Here is a 26,087-nt window from a genome sequence, read left to right as displayed (position 1 = left end):
ACACGCTTAGAGCGACGCATGGGGGAGGTAACAGCCAGAAAAGGCGCAGCTGCCGAGAGAAGCTGTCGCTTTTTCAGCGGGGGAGAGGAATCAGTGAGCGGGCTCCACAGCCCGATTCACTGATTGCCTGGCTAACGAACCGCGGGCCGGGAGCGCGCGTGCACGCGCGCGATCGGCCGCGGGAGCGCGCGGTGGCGCGCATGGTTCCTGGACGTAGTTTCTACGTCCAGGAACCAAAATAGGTTAAGAAAACTGCTCCAACCCTGGACATGATTAAATCCATAGCAGTGGTGTAGCTTAGGAGCTGGGGGCTTCAGTGCAAGTTTTACATTGGGCCCCCTCAAACGCTCTATACATAACAATTTTATATAGAGCACCAAAGCCTGCCAAGGACAACCACAGTGTCAGAGAGGTGTGAGAATGGGAGGAGAACAGTCTATTAACGGTTATAACTAATCAAAGCACATAGAGGGGATCTTTAGCAGCATAGCACCAATAAAAAGCTAATAAAGTGGTTAAAGGGGGGCCCCTACTGGGTCCCTCTGGTTCAGTGGCCCTGGTGCGGTCACTACCTCTGCACCCCCTATTGCTATGCCACTGGTCCATAGCCCTTCTTTGGGAAATCTTCGGTCCACTCATCAAGGACAAAAGGTTGTCTTGTGCAAAGTGATTAGAGCCAAAGGATCAGATTGCGTCATACTCCCCTCATCCAAGTTTTTTGCATCACATGATACAAAGTACAGTAACTAATGTCACATGGAGGAAATCCTAGAGAATCCCCACCCGTCAGAGCAGTACAGCAATCAGCTTCTTAATCCAGCTACAAAATGGTCACTTTGGCTTTGTTCACATCTAAAATCGAAATAGCTGATTTTCGATTTTTTGCTCTTTTTTTTTCCTCCTCCCGGTGCTTAGCTGCGCGCTGTGATTTTGTATAAAGCGCTTTTCAAAGCGCTTTTCCAGAGCAATTTGTTATTTCACTTCCTTTCACCAGGAAAAGAATAAATACAATGGGCTTGATTCACAAAGCGGTGCTAACTGTTAGCACACCTGTGAAAACCCCCTTAGCACGTCTAAACGAGCTTTTCGCGCGCAAAACTTTATGCGCATAAAACTTTACGCGCGCACTGCACAGAGCGCATGGCGCTCCGTGCGAAGTGCCCCTTAAGGCCTATGGGACTTAGCGCGCGCATAGGACTTTGCGCGCATAAAACTTTACGCACAAAACTTTGCGTGCGATCTGAGAAATCTGGTGCTAACCTACCTAGCACCCATATTAGCACGTCTAAAGACTTTAGACGTGCTAAGTAGGTTAGCACCGCTTTGTGAATCAAGCCCAATGTATTCATTCTTAAAAGCGCTGGGGAAATGCTATACAAAGTGCCTTTTCAAGTGCTTTGCAATTTCCCCATACCTTCCATTGAGCAAAAAACGCTCAGAAAATTGAACAGGCAGCGATTTGCTGAGCGGATCAGAAACGAACCGCTCAGATGTGAACAGTCTTATAGGAAATCATTGTACAAGCTTTTTAGGTCGATTTTCAAAATCGCCAGCGCTATAAAAAAGCAAAAGGGCAAAAATGCCCTAGGTCAGAATGAGGCGTTTGTGAGTTTTTTAGCTAAAGCATGGTACTAAAGTAAACGGACAAAAAGGAGGGGTAATAAGGCGCCTTATTTGTGGCGACAAGCACTATTAGGCACTGCTATTTGGCCTGAGGAAGTGGGTATGCACCCACAAAACGCGTTGCAAGTGCAATAAAATTCTATTAATACGTGAATTTGTCTTCATTGAGGTAAGCCACCTCACTTTTTTTCATTTTATTTGTTTTTAACGCATTTTATCTTCTCTGACCGCCTCTTTCCCCTTTATCATGGTACTAAAGTACTAATATAGATAATCATAATATGCAAAATTGCGTGATATAAATTTTGTGTGTTTTAGCAAATTGAAACAATGATAAATAGGCCCATAGCTGTTGCTTACTGTTAGAGAAGATGAAGACGATGGCTTTGCATTCTGTTTTACTTACACGTGACTTTCCCTGATGCAGAAATCATTTTGCAATAGGTAAGAAAAGGTCACCACTCTAAACTTTGACATTTCAGAAAGAGTTCAACAAAAAAGCCACACTCTTGCTGCTATAATTATACATAAGTCAGGCAGAGGGAAGCTGAAGAGGGTAAATGGCAAAATCTTTTGTCACTGCTGCAAACCATAGACTTCGTTCCCTGAGCCACAAGCAAATGATTTCAACTAGCAAAGCAACTACACAAATTAAAAGTATTTCTTTTGATAAAACTATACTTCATTTAAGGCAAATGAGTACTTTAAATAAATGTAATATTATCTGTGTCACAGTATGTTTTCCACACTACTTATTTTTCAAAGCAGAATTCTGCTGCCTGCTTTTTTCCTGCATGGGCGCTTCCACCTTGCTGTTTTCTGGAGGAGCCATTAAAGGTCACCGGAGGTGAGAGGTATATGGAAGCTGCCATATTTATTTCCTTCTAAACAATGCCAGTTGCCTGGCAGTCCTGTTGATCTTCTGTCCTACGTAGTGTCTGAGTCAAAACCCTGATACAGGCATATGGCTAATCCAGAGTACCTGATCTGTTCCATGCTTATTCAGGGTCTATGGTTAAAAGTATTAGAGATACGGGATCAGCAGGACTGCCAGGCAATTTGTATTTTTTAAAAGGAAATAAATATGGCAACATCCTTATATCACCTTTCACCTTGGGTTCCCTTTAAAGCGCAGGTGTCCAACTCCAGGCCTGAAGGGCCAGATCCATGCCAGTGTTTAGGATGGACTAAGAAATAGAGGAATGTGTTCTACCTGATGGACTACACCTTTCCTGATTCAGACCCATCAATTCATTTGAGCTGTGTCAAAAAATTTTGAGGACCTCGACCCTCGAAGGACCGGTTTGATATCCCTGCTTTAAAGAGGCACCGAAGCAAAACATTTTTTTGATATAATGATTTGTATGTGAAGTACAGCTAAATAAAACATTAGGAGCAGAAACATAAGTTTCTAATATTGTTACCAGTACAGGAAGAGATAAGAAACTCCAGTTGTTATCTATGCAAAAGAGCCATTGAACTCCACGACTTTCAAAGTCACAGAGAGCTCTGTCTTCTGAAGCTTGTTATCTCAAGTGTCTGGCACTGTTTTGTTTTTTTCTCTGCAGAGGACAGTTCAAACGTTCACTGGCCTGCTCTGTAAAATCATTTAGAATGCTGAGTAGTGTGTAAACTGCAAATATTAGAGAATGAAGTAATGTTATAAAAAACACTATATAACTGAAAATAAAAATGAGAATCTTTTCTTTGCTACTAATGTTCTAGTAATTAACTGTACTACACATACAATTCATTATATCGTAATTTTTTTTCACTTCAGTGTCTCTTTAAGAGCAAGAGAGCCCCCGTGCGGGAGAAAGGAGGGGAGAAAAAAGCTATAACCAGTGTAACTTACCAAAAAGGAAGGAAGGAAAGAGGGGGATGCACCCAGCAGCCATGTCCACACCCCTCTTCCTCCCTTCCTTTCTCCTGCATGGGGCTGTCCTGCTCTCAAGGACAACTGAAGTGAGAAGAATATGGAGGCTGCCATATTTATTTCCTTTTAAACAATACCAGTTGCCTGGCAGCCCTGCTGATCTATTTGGCTGTAGTAGTGTCTGAATAACACCAGAAACAAGCATGCAGCTAACATCTGACAATAATGACAGAAACACCTGATCTGCTGCATGCTTGTTCAGGGTCTATGGCTAAAAGTATTGGAGGCAGAGGATCAGTAGGATAGCCAGGCAACTGGTATTGCTTAAAGAGATACTTAAAGCGGAATATAACCCTGCATTTCAACTTTGCTCTAAAACATTATTTACAGCATATTATATGCAAAAAGCATTTTTTTAGTAGACCAGCATTGGAAGGGTTAAACACAGAGGTTTAAAGGTGGAGAGATATGCAGAAGTTCAGATTGTTACATTCTATTTAGTCAAATGTATCTATTGAGAAATGTTACACACTCTTTGGCTGTCCTCCAGCTCCTTCTCAGTCAGAGAGAGTGAGTCACATTCAACACTTAGATACATTTATGTAAACAAAATGTATCTATGCCAGCTTCTGATGCGTCTGCAGAAATCTCCAGGAATTTTAAAGCTCTGTGTAACCCTTCCAATGCTGGTCTAGTAAAAAAAAAATGCTGGTTGCATATAATATACTGTAAATAATGTTTTAGAGCAAAGTTGAAATGCAGGGTTATATTCCGCTTTAAGCCAGGGTAAAAAAAAATATCAGTTTTACTTACCTGGGACTTCTACCAGCCCCCTGCAGCTGTCCCGTGCCCTCACAGTCACTCACGGATCCTCTGGTCCCCCGCCGCCAGCTAGTTTCATTTTCACCGACAGGCTGGCCACACGTATCCTTCTTCGCGTTCCCGTCCGCAATTGCATCTTGCGCAGGCTACGCATGGCCAGCGCAGTAATCCTGTCGGCGAAAACAAAACTATCTGGCGGGGGGGGGGGGGGGGGTAGCGGAGGATCCATGAGTGACTGCGAGGGCACGGCACAGCTGCAGGGGGCTGGTAGAAGCCCCAGGTAAGTAAAACTGATTTTTTTACCCTGGCTTAAGTATCCCTTTAAAAGGAAATAAATATGGCAGCCTCCATATCTCTCTTACTTCAGTTGTTCTTTAACTGCTCCTCCATTGGTTTCAGTACACTGGCTTGTTTCCACTACACGCAGATTCTGTATGCAGGAAACTGACTCCAATGAATGCCTATGGGAAATCTGCATCAGAAAAATCACGTTCAGTGGAAACAGGCCTATAGGCATTTATTGGAGTCAGTTTTCTGCATGCAGAATCTGCGTGTAGTGGAAACAGGCCCTAACTTTTACCTGCTGGTTATTTGTTATTCCACCTGTTTATTTCTTTGTTATTCTTTGGGCATTTGGTTGGTATGGTATTCCTCACCCCTTCTCCTTTCTGTTTTTGTTTCCTTACAGCGCTGTGTTTATTTTGTCATTCATACATTCATTTCTAAAATTTACCGCTGTGATAGAGGAAGTTTTTGGATACATGATGTGTTATTTGCATTACTTTTTTTTTTTATTTAGTCCCCTTGGGCTGAAAATTATAGGAAAACCAAAGTGATGTGGTAAGCCAGACCTGTATCTATGAAAACCTGTCTATCAAGTAGCAAGAAGTATGATGACTCTTGGTGGTTACCAGTGACCACCGAGAATCTGAAAGATGAGAGAGACCAGCAGCCCATTGTTGTGATATTCCTGGTATAGGTAGGTATAATGTAAGGGTAAAAACAATTATACTCACACTCATACTCAAATGATTATACTCACAAAGGTAGGTTGCAAAACCTTGCAACCACCATCAGAGTCTGCGGGGAAAAAAAATCATTCCCCTTCAGTATTCCAGGACTGGAAGTGCCGGTTGGTCACTCTCCTTGGAGTTTTTCACTGTCAATACTGGTGGAGGAACCATAGGTATATACTATGCAGTAGCTATAGACTTAAAAAGAAGAGGTTATGGCCCATATGCAATTCACTTTTTCTCCCAAGTTTTCTCCTAGGTGATATTTTCACAACTTGACAATAAAATATTTTTTAAACTACCAGCAAGCAAGAAAATACTCAACATAATTTTGATAGTACTTTTTCACCTTATTTTGGTATTTTTTTAATTGCAAAGTGCTGAAAGTGATTTGAATTACACGATGAAATATCTCCTAGGAGAAAACTCAGGAGAAAAAGTGAATTGGATATTATTATTATTATTATTTATTGTATTTATAAATCGCCAACATATTACGCAGCGCTGAACATTAATTTAGGTTACAGACAATATTTAGGGGTGACATACAGCAATATGACAATACAGGAATAATAGAAAACCAGATCACACAGCACAGTATGAGTACAAGGTAATGCTTAGTCAGTCACTGGATGGAAGCATGGAGATTAGGCAAGTTAGGTTCACTCAGATGCATAGCATGGGTTCACAGTAATGGAGGTGTATGATCAGGTAGGACACAAAAGGAGGAGGACCCTGCCCAAAGGCTTACAATCTAGAGGGAGAGGTAAGGACACGAACGGTAGGGGACCAGAGTTCAGCTGTAGGTTTAGAGCACTTGTGAGGGGTAGTAGGCCAGAGTGAAAAGGTGAGTTTTGAGGGCTTTCTTGAAGATGTTGAAGGAGGGGGCTGCCCTAATGGGTGGAGGTAGGGAGTTCCATAGTGTTGGAGCAGCTCTTGAGAAGTCCTGGAGGCGTGCATGGGACTGGGTGATGCGGGGGGCGGTTAGGCGAAGTTCATTGGAAGAGCGGAGTGAGCGGCTAGGTGTGTACCTCTGAGTAAGATCGGAAATATAGGTTGGACAGGTTTTGTGGACCGATTTGTAGGTCAGACACAGTATCTTGAATTTGATTCTGGACTGGATATGGATATGGACCAATATGTCTTACCTCCTTAGAAGAACAAACCAAATGTATTGAAAAAGCGTTCATTCATTCAAGCGCTAACCGACTACGAGCAAATAAACCCTTTTCCAATAAATTTAATTTGTTCTTCTAAGGAGGTAAGACATACTGTATTAGGCCCGATCCAATTCACATTTTCTCCAAAGTTCTCTCCTAGGAGATAATTTTCTTCTTCTGTCTAAAATAACTTTTTTAAAATAACTTTTTAGCACTCGAGTTGTGCTAATTGTGCAATTGAAAAAAGTGCCAAAAAGTAGGTGGAGGAAAAAGTACTATCAAAATTATTTTGAGTATTTTCTTGCTTGCTGGTGGCTTAAAAGGCATTTTATTTATAAGATGTGAAATATCACCTGGGAGAAAACGTTGGAGAAAAAGTGGGATGGTGCACACTGGCGGTTTGAGGTTTGCAGCAAACCGCAAATGTGCGGTTTGCAGAAGCGTTTCCGCCTCAATGTAAAGTATAGGAAAAACGCAAACCGCTCTGAAAAACACTAAATCAGAGCGGTTTGCCAGGCGGTTTTGTTACAGAAGCTGTTTAGTAACAGCTTTACTGTAATAATATGTGTAATCTGCTACACAAAAACGCTGCCAAAAACGCTAGGCATGTGTAGAAAACCTCTCTAAACATGCCTAGATTCACTCTGAAATCAGCTCCCAAAACCGCTAGCGTATTGTGGATCTGCTTGCGGTTTTAGTGTGCACTGGGCCTAAGTCTTTAGCTATTAAATAGTGTATACCTAGGACGCCTCCACCGGTGTTATTTTAGACTATTAAAGGGACACTTAAGCCAGAAAAAAAAATGAGTTTTACTTACCTGGGGCTTCTACCAGCCCCCTGCAGCAGTCCTGTGCCCTCGCAGCCACTCACTCATCCTCTGGTCCCCCACTGCCAGCTAGTTTCGTTTTTGCTGACAGGCACGTCAGGACTGGCCACGCGTAGCCGCATTGCCTACGCATAGATATGCGGCAACGCATATTTTTGTACGCATTGCGACCCACAATAGCGCTAATTACAGTCGGGAATGCGGAGAAAGCTATGCGTGGTCAGTCCTGTCGGGCCTGTCGGCAAAAACGAAACTCGCTGGCAGCGGGGGACCAGAGGATGAGTGAGTGGCTGCGAGGGCACAGGACTACTGCAGGGGGCTGGTAGAAGCCCCAGGTGAGTAAAACTCATTTTTTTTCTGGCTTAAGTGTCCCTTTAAGTAGCAGGTACATTTGCTGTGGTCCGTCCGGTCTGACGAGGTCAGGTTGTACCTTTTGTCAGCTAATAGCTGGCAATTTTTAAATAAATTTAGATCAAGTTTGCTTTATCACTTTAACTCTACAGTGGTCTAAAACTTAGTAGATCCTTAAAGAGAACCCAAGGCGCTATAGCCCCCTGAGATTAATAATATTATTTGTCACTATCTTGGAGGTAAACATGGGGGAGAGGGATTCCCTGCTCAAAACACCCACTAGGGGCGTTCCTGCTAGGCTGACCAGGCGTCCTCTTTTGCCCGGACAGGTCCACTTTTTCAGACCTGTCCGGGCCGTCCTGCCGGGATTTTGAATTGTCCGGTGAGAGAGCCGAACAGGAGCTGAACACCAGCTGCAGAAGAGCCGCTTGCAGAGATAGAGAGCCAAACAGGAGTCAGAAGAGCCGCTTGCAGAGACAGAGAGCCGAACACGAGTCAGAAGAGCCGCTTGCAGAGACACTGTCTCTGCAAGCGGCTCTTCTGACTCATGTTCGGCTCCCCAAACGGCTCTATGGCAATCAATCCCTGCTGCACTGCTCTGCTCCGCCCAGCGGTGGACTGGAGAATTCGCTGGCCTGGAGGAGGAGAAGGATGGAGGACAGAGGAGGTCGGGTCGGGTCCACTCCACTCCAGACACAGCCAGCCAGTGAGAGATGCAGAGATAGCAGAGATAGCGTGGTGCACCTATCCTCATTTGAAATGGCAGAGACTGCCAGCCCAGAAGAGTCCAATCCTGCCTCGTGTCTGCAGCGTTCTTGTAGAGTGCCAAGTGTCCCCCTCAGCTCAGTCCCAGCATCCTTGCTCTTGAAGCTCCGATGGGACAGGGACACTGGCCATGCAGACACCACAGACACTCTAATTGGTAAGCCGACACCTCTTCTCTCCATTTGTCTTCCCTGCATTGAACAGGCAAGCCCTGCTAGCACAGCCCACATCTGTCTCCTGTAACCCTTTCATTGCTGGTATTAGCTGAATGAATCAGCTTGTTGCAGCACTGGTACATTGCATTTAAAGGAAACATCAAGGCTTTTTATAAAAAACAAACAGATCTTATCTGGGGCTTCCTCCTGCCCCTTGCAGCCTATGTGTCCCTCTACTCCCAGACGTTATTCTGGGGTCCCCTACGTAGCAGTTGGCGACCTGGTGTGGCCAGGAGCATTATGCGCAGGTGGCATGGCTGTGTGCAGTTGCAGAACTGGCCAACCTCACCAGGTCCCCGGCTGCTATGGAGGGGACCCCAGGATAACTCCTGAGGTGAGGGACACATAGGCTGCCAAGAGCAGGAAGAAACCGCAGATAAGATCTGTCACGCTGGTGCTGTGTGGCCTGTGGGAGCAATTCTCATTGCATTAGTGGGGAAATCTGCTGCCAATCTTATAGCATTTGTGGGGAAATCTGCTGCCAATCTTATAGCATTTGTGGGGAAATCTGCTGCCAATCTTATTGCATTTGTGGGGAAATCTGTTGCCAATCTCATTGCATTTGTAGAGAAATATGCTGCCAATCAGATTCCATTTGTGGGGAAATCTGTTGCCAATCTCATTGCATTTTGTGGGGAAATCTTCTGCAAATCTGATTGCATTTTGTGGTTGGTCGGCCCTCCACCATGTGGTCTGGAAAAAAAACTGCCCTCCATGCCCGCGAAGTTGGACAGCCAACTGCTAAGGTCTTGTATATTTGGCCCCACCCATGAAAACGCCCACATGCTGTTGTGATCGTCCTCTTTTTTGGAAATCAAAATATGGTCACCCTAGTTCCTGCAGGCTTTTCAGAGCTGCTATCTGGCAGTTCTCTCTCCCTGGCCACGCCCCCTGGAACTCCCCCGCCTCCCTACATGCTGTGAATGAGAGAATTAATCTCTCATTCCAGCATCGTGACCCAGAGGTCAGGAAAGTGAAAGTGGGCCAGTACGGCCCACAGGAGCAGTGGAGAGCGTCAGTTTTGGTGGCTACCTGATCCGCCCAGCCCCCCGGGTTAGGTAGCCTAGTTATTTTTTTTTTTTTTTTTTGAGCCCACCTCGGGCTCTCTTTAAATTGGAACTAAACTCGTTTCAGAACTTCTTCTCTCTGTAAAACATTAGTCACAGCATGAAAACATTTGTGGAAAAAAAATGTCTCCATTACAATTTATGGAAATCCTAAAACTTACTGAAGTTTTAACTTGGCTTCACTGCAAGGAGCACTGAAAGGGTTAAGCCTCAGTGTTTACAGTGTGGGGAGAGCTGCCTTGGCAGAGCTTCTGTAGTCTATTCTAGAGATGAACGATTTTCGGTTTAAAACCGAAAATCGTGATCAGGGTAATGACGATCTTGGGATCGTCAAAGCGACGGTTTAAAGGGTAGTTTTCGCTAGTTGCCTCTTCCCTGCTCACCGCGCAGCAATACCAATGCGGTGAGCCCGAAGGGAATCGGAAGTTACTTGAGCATTGGGCCACGAGCAGAGGAGGGGGAAGGGATGGAGCAGGTAAAAGCAGCGGCGAGGAGGATCTGGAGGCTGCAGGGAACTCATACTCACCATCAGTGTGCTGATCCATCATTGTGTATTAAAAATCGTGAATCAAATCGAAATCGCAATTTCTGACAGAAATCGTGCAATTCAATCTTTTCCTAAAATCGTTCAGGCCTAGTCCATTCACAGCTGCTGCTAAGAACTACTGTAATTAAACACTTTGATCTAAGGTAAATAAACACATAACACAGAGCAGTAAATTTCTTCTCCAATCGTATGTGAAATAAAGACTTTTCATTGTGTGCTTTACAAGTGTTCGGATCAACTGTAAAATATCTATGCGTCTTCTTATTTTATAATAAAATTAATCCCTCCCTCCTCCTTCCACTAGTCACACAAGATTTACTGTACATTAAAAATGCATGTACAGTGGTGTGAAAAACTATTTGCCCCCTTCCTTATTTCTTATTCTTTTGCATGTTTGTCACACTTAAATGTTTCTGCTCATCAAAAACCATTAACTATTAGTCAAAGATAACATAATCGAACACAAAATGCAGTTTTAAATGATGGTTTTTATTATTTAGTGAGAAAAAAAAACCTCAAAAACCTACATGGCCCTGTGTGAAAAAGAAATTGCCCCCTGAACCTAATAACTGGTTGGGCCACCCTTAGCAGCAATAACTGCAATCAAGCGTTTGCGATAACTTGCAACGAGTCTTTTACAGCGCTCTGGGGGAATTTTGGCCCACTCATCTTTGCAGAATTGTTGTAATTCAGCTTTATTTGAGGGTTTTCTAGCATGAACCGCCTTTTTAAGGTCATGCCACAACCTCTCAATAGGATTCAGGTCAGGACTTTGACTAGGCCACTCCAAAGTCTTCATTTTGTTTTTCTTCAGCCATTCAGAGGTGGATTTGCTGGTGTGTTTTGGGTCATTGTCCTGCTGCAGCACCCAAGATCGCTTCAGCTTGAGTTGACAAACAGATGGCTGGACATTCTCCTTCAGGATTTTTTGGTAGACAGTAGAATTCATGGTTCCATCTATCACAGCAAGCCTTCCAGGTCCTGAAGCAACAAAACAACCCCAGACCATCACACTACCACCACCATATTTTACTCTTGGTATGATATTCGTTTGCTGAAATGCTGTGTTACTTCTACGCCAGATGTAACGGGACACGCACCTTCTAAAAAGTTCAACTTTTGTCTCGTCGGTCCACAAGGTATTTTCTCAAAAGTCTTGGCAATCATTGAGATGTTTTTTTAGCAAAATTGAGACAAGCCTTAATGTTCTTTTTGCTTAAAAGTGGTTTGCGCCTTGGATATCTGCCATGCAGGCCGTTTTTGCCCAGTCTCTTTCTTATGGTAGAGTCGTGAACACTGACCTTAATTGAGGCAAGTGAGGCCTGCAGTTCTTTAGATGTTGTCCTGGGGTCTTTTGTAGCCTCTCGGATAAGTTTTCTCTGCGCTCTTGGGGTAATTTTGGTCGGCCGGCCACTCCTGGGAAGGTTCATCACTCTTCCATGTTTTTGCCATTTGTGGATAATGGCTCTCACTGTGGTTCGCTGGAGTCCCAAAGCTTTAGAAATGGCTTTATAACCTTTACCAGACTGATAGATCTCAATTACAGTACTTTTGTTCCTGAATTTCTTTGGATCTTGGCATGATGTCTAGCTTTTGAGGTGCTTTTGGTCTACTTCTCTGTGTCAGATAGCTCCTATTTAAGTGATTTCTTGATTGAAATAGGTGTGGCAGTGAACAGGCCTGGGGGTGACTACAGAAATTGAACTCAGGTGTGATAAACCACAGTTAAGTTATTTTTTAACAAGGGGGGGAAATCACTTTTTCACACAGGGCCATGTAGATTTGGAGTTTTTTTTCTCACTAAATAATAAAAACCTTCATTTAAAACTGCATTTTGTGTTCAATTATGTTATCTTTGACTAATAGTTAACGGTTTTTGATGAGCAGAAACATTTAAGTGTGACAAACATGCAAAAGAATAAGAAATCAGGAAGGGGGCAAATAGTTTTTCACACCACTGTAAATGTGATTATTGCTGCTTCAGCACATTCTCCCCACCAAGTGCACTGGGTTGAGCTGCCTTCTGGAAAGGTAAGTCTGGATGAATTGCTGCTCACTACACCTCCTAATCAGGATGCATGAGGGGTGTGGCTATCATGGCACTAAGGATGGCCCTGCTTAGAAGAACTCATGGAGATGCATATGATCAGTTTGATCAGCTGATAGATTTGTAAGGTTCTGATTTGCTGGTCCTGATCATGTGTTAAACCAGGAAGTCATCACAGCAAATCAGGACCTTACAAATCTATCAGCTGATCGAACTGATCACATGCTTCTCCATGAGTTCTCCTAATCAGGGCCATCCCTACACGGCACTACACGGGGAGAGTAGAGCGTTGTGGACGATGCAGCCACCATAGTCTGCACACAGTCATTTTGGGACTGCAAGAACCAGCAACAGTCATGTGACCACTAAGGTTTCCTTGTAAACAAAAGTTATTTAAATGCTAGATAAAGGCTTTAAAGGAGCACTCCAGCCATCGCCATATGATGACATAGGTGAAGGTTCATACAGAAAAGACATTGAAACATACCTCCTCAAAGATCTTCTCAGTATCTCATTACAGAAGATCCCAACATGTGACGAGATGTGAGAATCCCATAGACACGTCTAGTGTCTTGAAGATGAAGTATGGCAACCAGAAGTACAACGTAGAGCAGTGTGCACATGTATGTGGCCATGGGACGTCACCAGTGCTGGGAATTTCTAAGATACCAAGAAGGCCTTTGGGGAGGTGAGTATCAATCTCATAGCTACACATAACACCAGCCATGCCATCATGTTACGATGGGTGGAGACCTCCTTTAAGAAATCAGTTCCATAGTTGTAAATCCAAGAAAAAAGTCTCACCTTGGCCTGGGTGTCGCTTTGAATGAAGTCTTGAATGGCATCTTTAAGTCCCTCTTTAAGGTCGCAGGTCAAGGGGTAAAACTCGTGCTCCTTGTCAATCTCAAAAAGCCCAAGGAGTTTCCAGCGCTGCCTGAGCTTCCAAAAGAGTCTGCGCCTCCTGGAGCTGCCCCGGGAATCTCCCTACAAAACAAAACGTAACATATTAATGATTTATTCCTATAGAGTGTAAGTTATTCTGCCGTTAAACCAGAAACACACTTATTCGTTCATAACATGACTGCAGTGAAGAGTTATTAAGGCCTGGACCACAACAGCTTACAATCCCACAATCAGCAAGAACTTACACAAAAGGCTTACATAAAGTCTACATATATCACATCTGCAAGGAAAGAATAAGCCAGGGAAGGGGAGGCAGTGAATTACGGGATTACAGATTAATCACAAAAACAACAAAACACAATTCAAACTGAACATGATGAAAACTCTGCTGGAGGATCCAATAAGTGCTGGCAGATGACAGAAGAATGTGCGGCGCAGATGGCATGAGCAGGACGCAGGGCACAGATGGACAAGGAGTGACAGATCAGGATGCTGCCATTACCACAGTGCTCTCCATGGACCGGGTGACAGTGACTGAGGGGCTCAGGCTGTCACAATGGACCCAGGCACGGTCCTGCACAGTCAGAGCATTTGTAGGAGGGTGTGATGCCGAGCATGTGAGCTGTGTGTCGTCAACCCTCAAATACAGAGAGTACAGCACAGCACCATCAGTGCAGTCACAGCACAACGGCCGGACACAGACAAAGAGAACGGGGCAGAGCAGCAGGCATGTCAGTTGTCAAGTACAACTGATGAGGAAGAGGCAAATGCAAATAAAGTGGATGAAAGAGCATCCAATGGAGTGAAAGTGAGAAGAAGAAAAACAACTATGGGTAGAGGGGACAATTTACCAAGAAAGATACAAGAAACAGTGCAGTTGTTGCCCAGAGCAACCAATATGTTTTCACTTGTTGGAATGAAAGGTACCCATACATCTAGCGAAGTATGGGCAGATCAACCAAGAGACAGCTGTCTCTTTCTCTCTGATCTAATCTGATTGGAGAGATATCTATTGCCTGTCCATACCCCGCAGGCCGATTCCCGATAGGTTTCAGCGTGCCTGGCCGCCCCCAAATGTAAATGTCCCTCCCGGTACCTGTGCGGTGTAATCTCTCACAGGTTCCACTACTGGGACTTCTGCCTCCTCCGCTGTCACACCCATGTCTGGCATGGCACCAAGCACCACCACAAGCACTACCTGGAGAATCCCCAATAAACAACACTATTGTTTGTTAACAGCTCATTGGCTGGTCTTTGCTTAAGGGAGGTGAATCCACCCACATCCCTCCGATTTTAAACGTTTTCCAAAAGGAATTCTTTTACACTTTCTGGCGCCTCTGCTGTTCGACGATTATATTGATTGAGTCCACCCTGGGTGGAGGGGTGCATCCCCATCTTTCTTTCCTACATACAGAGAGCGACATTTTAATACCTGAGTGGGGTCAGGTTATAATTCTCCCCACCTGCCTTCCTAGTGGTTGCCTGTGTGGTAACCCAATTTTGTGAGTATATTAATTATTAACTACTGTTATTTCCAATTATTTTGACATACTACACCATATCGGGCTCTCGGTCTCATTTGTTTTTTCAAAACTCATACAGTTGGCTCAAGCAACAAATCAGAATCCTTGATTACTATAACAGCTGGAACTTAACTGGTTGCCCTGAGCAAATGCATCAATTTTGTTTTAGGTTATTGTGCACTAGTCTTCATAAATCATATCCAGAGAGAAAAAGCAAACAAAAAGGGGCTAAATATAGAAGGGGAGCCACGCGGTGGCGTAGTGGTTAACGCTCTCGCCTTGCAGCGCTGGGTCCCCGGTTCAAATCCCAGCCAGGTCAACAACTGCAATAAGTTTGTATGTTCTCCCCATGTCTGCATGGGTTTCCTCTAGGCACTCCATTTTCCTCCCACACCCCCAAAACATACAGATAAGTTAATTGGCTTCCCTCTAAATTGGCCCTAGACTACAATACATACACTACACGATACATACATAGACATATGACTGTGGTAGGGATTAGATTGTGAGCCCCTCTGAGGGACAGTTAAGTGACAAGAAAATATATACTACTGTACAGTGCTGCGTAAGATGTTGGCGCTATATAAATACTAAATAATAATAATAATAACAATAAAGTTGGCCCAGGTGCGGATTCATTCATTATTAGTTTACTGTACAGACTTGATTAGTCCTCTGTAAAGGTCCGGTTCTGCCCACCATTATTCCGATTCTGGTGGAGGAAGAAAATCACTGTAGTTTATATTTTTCAGCCCATTTCTAATCAAGGGTGTGTGAACACCAACATCATCTAATTACAGTCCACAAGCTCATAATGGACATCACATTAAACTATAATCAATACTCACCACCCTGTGCATCTCCCACCGACATGCGAGACAGCAGGACTTTTCAAGAGCTGCCTCCACTCTCTGAAACTCCCCTCCATCACCCATCAGGTTCTACCAATCCTTTAACACCTTCAAACAAATCCTCAAACTCCCCCCCCATCCTCGCATCAATGCTATACCTCGCTCTGCTGAGCACCTATTATGCAACGCATAGTGTGTCCCTACCCCCCCCCCCCTTTACACTGTAAGCCGCGGCAAGGTCCTCCCTCCCCCCCCCCCCCCCCCAGTGTATCCAACTTGATCATGCATCCCCTTCATCGGATACCCTTCCTGTGGACTGACTTGGACTATGTGGTCTAAGACCTAATCTCCATTGTATAATCTTGTATCTTGTTGTCTGTATCCCTAATTATCTATTGTCCAGTGCTGTGTAATATGTTGGTCCTATACAATAAATAATAATATTATAATCATCCCTTGGCTTTATGACTCCCCATTTGATGCTGTATTGTGAAATATATAAAAGCAAGATACACATAGCAGTACCATCCACACAGAAGTCATAGGTCTGTATGAAAATGGATCCCTGGTTGGTTGGAGAAGGAGACCAGCACCATCTGTCTGTACAATACTTAATTAAAATTCCTCATATATGTTTAATACCAGCCTGCAATGAATTATCAGCAGGAATCCTCAGCAATCAATTACATTTCAGCTTTCAGCACAGGAAACCCAATTTATTTCTAAGCTGTTGAGGTAGTTTACATCTCTGTATTATATATTCAGATATGTACTTTTAAATGATGATGTACTAGGCAGTGTATTTGAATGCATCCTAAATTTACAATCTAGCACCTTCTAGCACAACTAACACTGATGTCCAGATACCACCCTACACACAATCTCCTCTCTACTAACAATATACAGGTAGTCTAGTCCCCAGTTAACAAACGAGATAGGGACTGTAGGTTTGTTCTTAACCTGAATCTGTTAAGTCAGAACACTGTGCCATCTCTGTCCCATGTACCACCTCTTTGCTCCCTGTGCCTGCTCCAGTGTCCCCCTCTGTTTCCACTCTATCCCCCTATACCTTTTCATACAAGTTTAACACTTCAGCCTTCAGTGCTTTTTCCCCTTATGCATCTGAGCAACTTTCACCACCCAATAATTCGCCAATAACTTTATCACTGCTTATCACAATGGAATTATCTATATCTTGTTTTTTTCCGCCACCATTTAGCTTTCTGTGGGTGGTACATTTTGCTGAGAATTATTTTATTATTAATCCATTTTTACAGGAATATTAAGAAAAAAATTGAAAAAAAAAATATTTCTCAGTTTTAAAAGAATACAGGCTACCATAATTAAAACCTATGTATTTTATTTGCCCATTTGTCCCGTTTGTTACACCATATTTTATTTGGAAATAAAGGTGCATTTTTTTTGCAGTTTTGCGTCCATCACTAATTACAAGCCCATCACTTAAAAACTAACAGTAATATACCTTTTTGACATACATATTAAAAAAAGTTCAGTACTTAAGGTAACAATTTATGTATTTTTTGTAAATATATATATATATATATATATATATATATATATATTTACAAAACAAAATTGGGTGTAACTACTGGGGAGGTAAGGGGTTAATTTTAAAAGGAAAAAAAAGGCTTTTAATGGGATTTTTGTTTTGTAATTTTACTATTTGGCCAAAAGATGTCCCTGTGGCTTTCTTCTGTATGCATAGTTTTACGCCTTTTTCCTACGCAAAATGGAAGCAAAGCATGGACGTGTTTATGAATGACGAAGCCATCTCATAGACAACGTCGGTAGTTAAAGCCATTTTTTTCTTTGGTTTTTCTTAAATCAATTTTCTCAAAAACTAAGGTCCTGGAAAAAATATATATATTTTGACTTGTTCTCACAGAATCCATGCGTTTGTAAGTCGGATATTTGTAAGTCAGAGCCTGTACTCCAGTCTTACTCCCTAGTTACCTCTTCTCATTCTCACTTAAAGTGGACCCAAAATAAAAATACAAGATTTCAGAAATAAAATCTATTTTCTAAATTATAATAATAAATAGCAGCCCTTTTTCAGCTGCATGATGACAAATATAAAATATTTTACATTTATTGGAAGAACCCCTCCTTTCCATTCATATTGACGGGACAGAATCCGGCAGACTGGTGGAGGAGATAAAAAACAAAACACAGGCTGCTACTGATGATGTCACAGAGGACGTGATCTCAGCTTGTGTGAGATTTCACATAGACGATGCCCCTGTGAGGGAGGGAAGCTAATGAAAAACACACCCATGATCTAAAACCTCCTACTAAGGTCAGAAGTAATGGCTGTCACCTGTATAACCCTAGTTATGAAAAGAGAAGGGTGAAAAGCATGCACTGAAATGCTCGTAGGCTTGAAGGAGTGTTTATTTATCTTTGTATGTGTCAGAGTGGTGCAACTTAATATTTTGAATTAAAAAAATGTTTGGTTTGGTTCCGCTTTAAAAGACTTCTCTCTAATTTCTAAACTACATTGGACCTCTCTTCCACAATCTGTTCATCGCTTACCCACACTTACTATCTTTAGGCACATCCTGAAAACGAAAGCATAAAATCTTACCTAGAACACTCTAATTGGTCATTGAGCAACACACTATCATCCTCTACACAGCTTCCCCTTACCAATTGTTCTACCGCTTAACCACATAGAATGTAAGGTTGAATGGTCAGGACTCTCTTTGTGTCATTACTGCTGTGTAAAGTGGATACATGTTTTCCTCTATGTACAAAGCATTAGCTGACCTGTTTATTTGAGGATTATCTGTATCCTATTGTTTTTTAACTGTCTGTAGTATGTATTCCCTATTGTACAGTGCTGCTGCAATAATAATAATAAATTAGTCATCTGGCTCTCATAGCTTTATTCCCTTAAAGCCTCTGAAAAGTCCCCACCCCCCAACACCACCACTTACCACTGGGAACTGCAAATTGTGCAAAGATATGACTTTATTTATCACTGGTATAAAGTTCTAATATACCATATTTGCCGCCATATAAGACGCTCCGGAATATAAGACACACATAGGTTTAGAGGGCAAAAATCAGGTAAAAAAATATATACAGTGGGTTGCAAAAGTAGAGACTGAAATCCTTGCCCATTCTTCTTTGCAAAACAGCTCCAGCTCAATCAGATTAGATGGACAGCGTTTGTGAACAGCAGTTTTCAGATCTTGCCACAGATTCTCGATTGGATTTAGATCTGGACTTTGACTGGGCCATTCTAACACATAGATATTGTCACAGGAGCCCTAGTGGCTGACCGCACTTAGCCTCCTAAACGGTGCCAGCGCACAGATCGTGCAAACTCTGGTCGCAGTCAATGCGCAGGAACCGTTAAGAATTAGCCGCAGACAACTCAGAAGGGAGCCTGTGAGACACGGGTGATTACAACTTCACCCACTGGTTCAGAGTAAACTGCCACCACCACGGTTACCATGGGACCGTGGAGCCCACTAACTGACTGACTAGTCCTGAGAATAAAACGGTTAAACACACGGTATTCTGTCTAGCCAACAACAAACAAACAGTAGCGTATCTTCAGAGACCCGGGATCAGTTCTGTGTGTGCTGATAAGCAGGGTAGCGGACAGTGAATGACTTGGAGAAAGTCGTTTATTCACACAATATAAATAATTAATATATACAGACAATTATTAAAATCAACAATTATTAAAACAGTAATAGCCAGTATAAAAAATAAAAGAAGGGAGAAAAATACTTAGTTCCTGGGAAGATGTCCTTTTTGTGGGAAAAACAGAGTTCTGGGTTTCAATCAAAGTTCAGAGTTCAGACCAGGTGGATGCCAGCATATCCTCAAGCTGGCACCGATGAGTTCAAGATGTTTTCAGGGTGGAGGACACTGAGTTTGGCTCCTCTGCCATTCTTATGCCCCTGATTCAGTAGGAGGGAGTGAGGGCGGGGAGCCACACACCCCCTTAGAAGATGAGATGAGCCCTCCCCTTGTCCTGGGGACTAGAAATCATATCTACCCATATATGGGCTCTATCTCACAGAACCGTACAGGTCAGGGCAGATTTATTAACATTTTCAGGTCTGTCTCGATTTACCCAGCGCCCTGATACCAGACATGAGGGGTGGGACCCCTGTGGTATCATCAGGGCACTTTCAAACTGCCTAACTGGCAGTCCTTACCTCAGAATGTTCTGAAACTTCCTCAGAACCAGCACCGGGGCTCATGCTACACTTCCCCCACGTTTGGCGAAGCTGCCATCTCAGGAACCCCAGAAATATGACAGATCTGGGAAGTTATGGATATGCTATGAGACTCAGGTTATTCCCAGGCAAAGGCTCTTTGAAGTTTGGGGCAGCCAGCTAGGTGTCACCTCCCCTGCTGGGAGGGAGCCAGCGGGCCTGGTTTTCCCCCAACTAGATTGCTTCTGCCATGGTGCTTGTCACCTTATACCTGATGGATGGGCCATCAGCACAGCTTGAAGCCAGGGACTCTCCAGGGCAGATTAGGCTCAGGCTCATTAGCATATCAAAAGAGCCATCCAGCATTTAGGCTGGTGCTCTCTCTCTGCTGAGAACAGACTGCAGCTGCCCCTACACACTCAACCCAGATTCTATCGATCTGAAGCGCAATCGATGCAGGGAATCGAGTGCGATCGCTTTTTCTTCACGGGCGGTTACAGGACGCGCCTGCGGCCCCGCAACCGTCCGTGACAGCCCCCCCTGGGGAGAAGGCAGATAGACATTCATCAGCAAGATGTGTGTCGTTGCCGCTAACCTGCGAGATCTGATCTAGTTCCCCGTTGGCGTTCTGGGGTCGGCTGCCCGCTGCGTGTCGGCCAACCTGGCTGACGGGTCTCGGGTTGCCGGCGCGGCGGGAAAACCTATTGGAGCCTGTGGCTCGGTTCCCCTGGACCGGTCGCGGTCTGCTACCCTCAGGGTTGACCCGACATGGACCGTTCTGGACAGGGCGTTTGCGCCACTGCAGTCGGACGTGGTGTCTGCCAGGACTGCTGACAACAGGCAGTGGGTTGGTTAGGTCAACAGCCAGCCCACGCAGGGTTCCCCTGCTAAGTGGCTGTGGACCTAAGGGAACCCCGCGGGAATCCCTGGACCTTCCCAGCTCCTGACAGACGGCACATGCTCTGCAGTAGTTTGCTACATTCCTGTTCATCCGGGGCCAATAAAACTGTTTCCGAATACCGGCAAGTGTCTTGCGGACCCCTGAGTGCCCTGTCAGAGGATTACCATGTGCGGATTTCAGCACATGTCCCCTGAACGCACTCGGGACCACAAGCCATTTGGTATTCGCGTGGGATCTACCTGTAGGGGGCTGTACAGACTCACTGTACAGTCTCCCACCTTCCCAGTACACCTTGAAAGCGGCCCCGTCTGCGAGGGGCTCAGTGGCTTGCTGCCTGAGCACCTCCAGGCTTGGGTCACTTTGTAGTGCGGCTGAGAATACGGCGCTGTCAGTTTCAGCCAACTGGCTCATGTCACACGAGGCCAGCGGCTGAAAGGTCTCATCCCTGCGGTCAGAGGAGGGGGAGGAGGCCGGAACCCCCTCCACCTGTTCTGAGCTCGGGTTCTGAGCAGTGCAGCTGCGCGGTACTGCTAGCACAGGTACACTGTCAGAATGGCACAGACGGACATTACTCAAATCATCATTGCATGCAGTAATGACATTGACAGGTATAGACATTTTTTCATTACAGACAGGTTGTACAGTAAACTCAGGTACAGTTACAGCATCATCACAACAGACAGTCTGTACATCAAACTCAGGTGCCTTTGAAGCAGGCACTATTGAACCTGGTACCCTTGAACTGGGCACATTCAACCCACCTCCCCCTGGTGCTCCCCCAAGTGTATAAAGTACCTGGTGGTGGGTGGAGAGTCCGTCTCCTTCCGTGAGCGACAAGGTGGTCGGGGCAGGTTCATAGTAGGACACAAGCTTGCCCAAATCAGTCCCCAGCAACACAGGGACTGGGAGATCCTTCATAACCCCAACAACCCTTTCGTGGACCCCTCCTCCCCAATCCAGCTTCACTCTCGCGTGGGCTATGTGAAAAAGGGTGCCCTCTACTCCAGTAAGGGCAAGGGATCGGCTGGGGCTGATGCTCTTCTTTGGCACAAGGTGTGAGTGAACTAACGTGATGTCAGCTCCGGTGTCTCGAAATCCGGTGACAACTTTGCCGTTCACTCTAACAAGTTGCTGCTGGTCGGTTCGGTCGCGGATTTCCTTTCCGCGGGCAAACAGGACAAAATCTGATGATCCAGGCTGTGGTTCGCTGGCGGGTTGCCTCTGCTGTGGGTGAGGTACAGGTGATGCAGATGATCCAGGTGCTGGTGGTGTCTGTCTCCGCTCCGGACAGTCGAATTTCATGTGTCCGGGCTGGCGGCAGTAGTGACAGGTGACCTCTCCAGGGGCTGCAGCCCTGGGTGCAGAAGCTGTGCTGGGTGGCCTCTGTGGCTGACGGTTGACAGGGGCAGGAGAGTCTGCCGAGGTATTGGGCTGACCTCCTCTCCAGCTGGATGGGACAGTTCTGCGTGTATCAGACACCCGGGTAGTTGCAAAGGTCTCAGCGAGGTCTGCAGCGACAGTTGCTGACGCAGGCTTGCGCTCCAACACAAATTGTCGTACATCAGCAGGGCAAATGTTCAGAAATTGTTCGAGGACTATCAAGTCCTCCAGGACGCCATAAGACCCTTTGGTGAGGCCTAGAGTCCACTGGCGGAGTGTGGTGAGCAAGCTGCTGACCACATCTCGGTACGAATCAGAAGACTTTTTCTGCCAGGCCCTGAACTTTTTCCGATAGGCTTCTGGCGTCAGCTGGTACTTAGTAATGATAGCGTCTTTTATAGCAGCATAATCATTATCCTTCTCCGCAGGCAATTCTGCGAAGGCATCAAGCGCTTTGTAGCGCAGCAAAGGTGTCAGATGTCTGGCCCACTGGTCTTGGGACAGACGATACTGACGGCATGCTTTTTCAAAAGACCGCAAAAACAAGTCAATGTCTGTGTCTTTTTCAATATTAGCAAATTTAAATTTTGCACTTACGGGTGCTGCAGCTCCTTCAGCAGGGAGGCTGGGCGGTGAACTCCGGCTGGCCTGTTGAACCTCTGCCATGTTTAGCTCATGCTGTCGTTTCTCCCGCGCCTCTGCAGATTGGCGCTCCCGTTCTCGCTCAGCGGCATCCCTCTCCGCGTGGCGTTCCTCAGCCGCCTTGCGTTCTGCAGATTGGCGCTCCTCATGCATGTACTGCAGGTACTTATCCAGGTCAGTGTCCATCAGCTTTCGTAATGCCTGCTGCATTAGCGGATCAGTACAACCGGATAGTCCAGTACTGGCCGGTTCCAGGCGAGTACTTTCAGAAACTCTGGGATTGGGGTCCATACCGACAGTCTCTGGCGTAACTGTTGCAACAGGGCCCGCAGGATGCTCAACCTCTGTACGCCTAGGATCTTCAGCCTCTGGTTCCCCTCGATTGTCAGATGGGCTGGTATCCACCTCAGCGGACACTCCCGGCTCCCGCAGTTGCTGGGTATCCCATCTGGACAAGTCTGCTATCAGGTCCTGTTGTTTCCTGCGGCCGACGTCAATGCCTCTCGCTTGGCAAAGATTTTGCAGGTCCGACAGGCACATGTTCTGGTAATTCCCGGACATTTCCATGCCAAATAAAATAAAACTTTTGGGGAGGGGTACTGGCTACACAGTCTCTCTGTATATATAAAAAATATATTGCCTTCCAGCTACACCAACGAATTAGTTCGTTTCTTGATAGCGCTAGCGCTATCTTAGATACTTTCAGCACAACACAGATCCCACCGCTGCCACCACTGTCACAGGAGCCCTAGTGGCTGACCGCACTTAGCCTCCTAAACGGTGCCAGCGCACAGATCGTGCGAACTCTGGTCGCACTCAATGCGCAGGAACCGTTAAGAATTAGCCGCAGACAACTCAGAAGGGAGCCTGTGAGACACGGGTGATTACAACTTCACCCACTGGTTCAGAGTAAACTGCCACCACCGCGGTTACCATGGGACCGTGGAGCCCACTAACTGACTGACTAGTCCTGCGAATAAAACGGTTAAACACACGGTATTCTGTCTAGCCAACAACAAACAAACAGTAGCGTATCTTCAGAGACCCGGGATCAGTTCTGTGTGTGCTGATAAGCAGGGTAGCGGACAGTGAATAACTTGGAGAAAGTCGTTTATTCACACAATATAAATAATAATATATACAGACAATTATTAAAATCAACAATTATTAAAACAGTAATAGCCAGTATAAAAAATAAAAGAAGGGAGAAAAATACTTAGTTCCTGGGAAGATGTCCTTTTTGTGGGAAAAACAGAGTTCTGGGTTTCAATCAAAGTTCAGAGTTCAGACCAGGTGGATGCCAGCATATCCTCAAGCTGGCACCGATGAGTTCAAGATGTTTTCAGGGTGGAGGACACTGAGTTTGGCTCCTCTGCCATTCTTATGCCCCTGATTCAGTAGGAGGGAGTGAGGGCGGGGAGCCACACACCCCCTTAGAAGATGAGATGAGCCCTCCCCTTGTCCTGGGGACTAGAAATCATATCTACCCATATATGGGCTCTATCTCACAGAACCGTACAGGTCAGGGCAGATTTATTAACATTTTCAGGTCTGTCTCGATTTACCCAGCGCCCTGATACCAGACATGAGGGGTGGGACCCCTGTGGTATCATTAGGGCACTTTCAAACTGCCTAACTGGAAGTCCTTACCTCAGAATGTTCTGAAACTTCCTCAGAACCAGCACCGGGGCTCATGCTACACTTCCCCCACGTTTGGCGAAGCTGCCATCTCAGGAACCCCAGAAATATGACAGATCTGGGAAGTTATGGATATGCTATGAGACTCAGGTTATTCCCAGGCAAAGGCTCTTTGAAGTTTGGGGCAGCCAGCTAGGTGTCACCTCCCCTGCTGGGAGGGAGCCAGCGGGTCTGGTTTTCCCCCAACTAGATTGCTTCTGCCATGGTGCTTGTCACCTTATACCTGATGGATGGGCCATCAGCACAGCTTGAAGCCAGGGACTCTCCGGGGCAGATTAGGCTCAGGCTCATTAGCATATCAAAAGAGCCATCCAGCATTTAGGCTGGTGCTCTCTCTCTGCTGAGAACAGACTGCAGCTGCCCCTACACACTCAACCCAGATTCTATCGATCTGAAGCGCAATCGATGCAGGGAATCGAGTGCGATCGCTTTTTCTTCACGGGCGGTTACAGGACGCGCCTGCGGCCCCGCAACCGTCCGTGACAGATATGTTTTGTTTTAAACCATTCCATTGTCGCCCTGGCTTTACGTTTAGGATTATTGTCCTGCTGGAAGGTGAACCTCCGCCCCAGTCTCAAGCCTTTTGCAGTCTCCAAGAGGTTTTCTTCCAAATTTGCCCTGTATTTGGCTCCATCCATCTTCCCATCAACTCTGACCAGCTTCCCTGTCCCTGCTGAAGAGATACACCCCCCGAGCATGATGCTGCCACCACCATATTTGACAGTGGGGATGGTGTGTTCAGAGTGATGTGCAGTGTTAGTTTTCCGCCACACATAGCGTTTTGCATTTTGGCCAAAAAGTTCCATTTTGGTCTCATCTGACCAGAGCACCTTCTTCCACATGGTTGCTGTGTTCCCCACATGGCTTGTGGCAAACTGCAAACGGGACTTCTTATGCTTTCTGTTAACAATGCCTTTCTTCTTGCCACTCTTCCATAAAGGCCAACTTTGTACAGTGCATGACTAATAGTTGTCCTATGGACAGAGTCTCCCACCTGAGCTGTAGATCTCTGCAGCTCGTCCAGAGTCACCATGGGCCTCTTGACTGCATTTCTGATCAGCGCTCTCCTTGTTCGGCCTGTGAGTTTAGGTGGATGGCCTTGTCTTGGTAGGTTTACAGTTGTGCCATACTCCTTCCATTTCTGAATGATCGCTTGAACAGTGCTCCGTGGGACGTTCAAGGCTTTGGAAATCTTTTTGTAGCCTAAGCCTGCTTTAAATTTCTTAATAACTTGATCCCTGACCTGTCTTGTGTTTTCTTTGGACTTCACGGTGTTGTTGCTCCCAATATTCTCTTAGACAACCTCTGAGGCCCTCACAGAGCAGCTGTATTTGTACTGACATTAGATTACACACAGGTGCACTCCATTTAGTCATTAGCACTCATCAGGCAATATCTATAGGCAACTGACTGCACTCAGATAAAAGGGAGCCGAATAATTATGCACACACCACTTTGCAGTTATTTATTTGTAAAAAATGTTTGGAATCATGTAGGATTTTCGTTCCACTTCTCATGTGTACACCACTTTGTGTTGGTCTTTCATGTGGAATTCCAATAAAATTGATTCACGTTTGTGGCAGTAATATGACAAAATGTGGAAAACTGCAAGGGGGCCGAATACTTTTGCAACCCACTGTATACTAAACCTGGTGCATCCATATTCCAGAAGTGTCCTGTT

The 26,087-nt window shown here is 45.2% G+C and overlaps 1 protein-coding gene across 8 annotated transcripts in view; it reads right to left on the bottom strand.

Moving 5' to 3' along the window:
* Positions 1–26,087, bottom strand: part of PIP5KL1 (phosphatidylinositol-4-phosphate 5-kinase like 1) — a 129,542-nt gene that overhangs the window by 43,071 nt on the left and 60,384 nt on the right. For 7 of the 8 annotated variants that reach the window (XM_068249784.1, XM_068249785.1, XM_068249783.1 and 4 more), the window contains one exon: positions 13,117–13,296. In XM_068249784.1, the coding sequence (XP_068105885.1) occupies positions 13,117–13,296 (180 nt within the window). Of the gene's footprint in view, positions 1–13,116; positions 13,297–13,717; positions 13,784–26,087 lie in introns of those variants that run through there. The other variant, XM_068249790.1, reaches the window with a different exon arrangement.

The sequence above is a fragment of the Hyperolius riggenbachi genome, chromosome 8, assembly GCF_040937935.1.
Source record: "Hyperolius riggenbachi isolate aHypRig1 chromosome 8, aHypRig1.pri, whole genome shotgun sequence".
Classification (NCBI taxonomy): domain Eukaryota; kingdom Metazoa; phylum Chordata; class Amphibia; order Anura; family Hyperoliidae; genus Hyperolius; species Hyperolius riggenbachi.
This window is presented reverse-complemented; position numbering and strand designations above follow the sequence as displayed.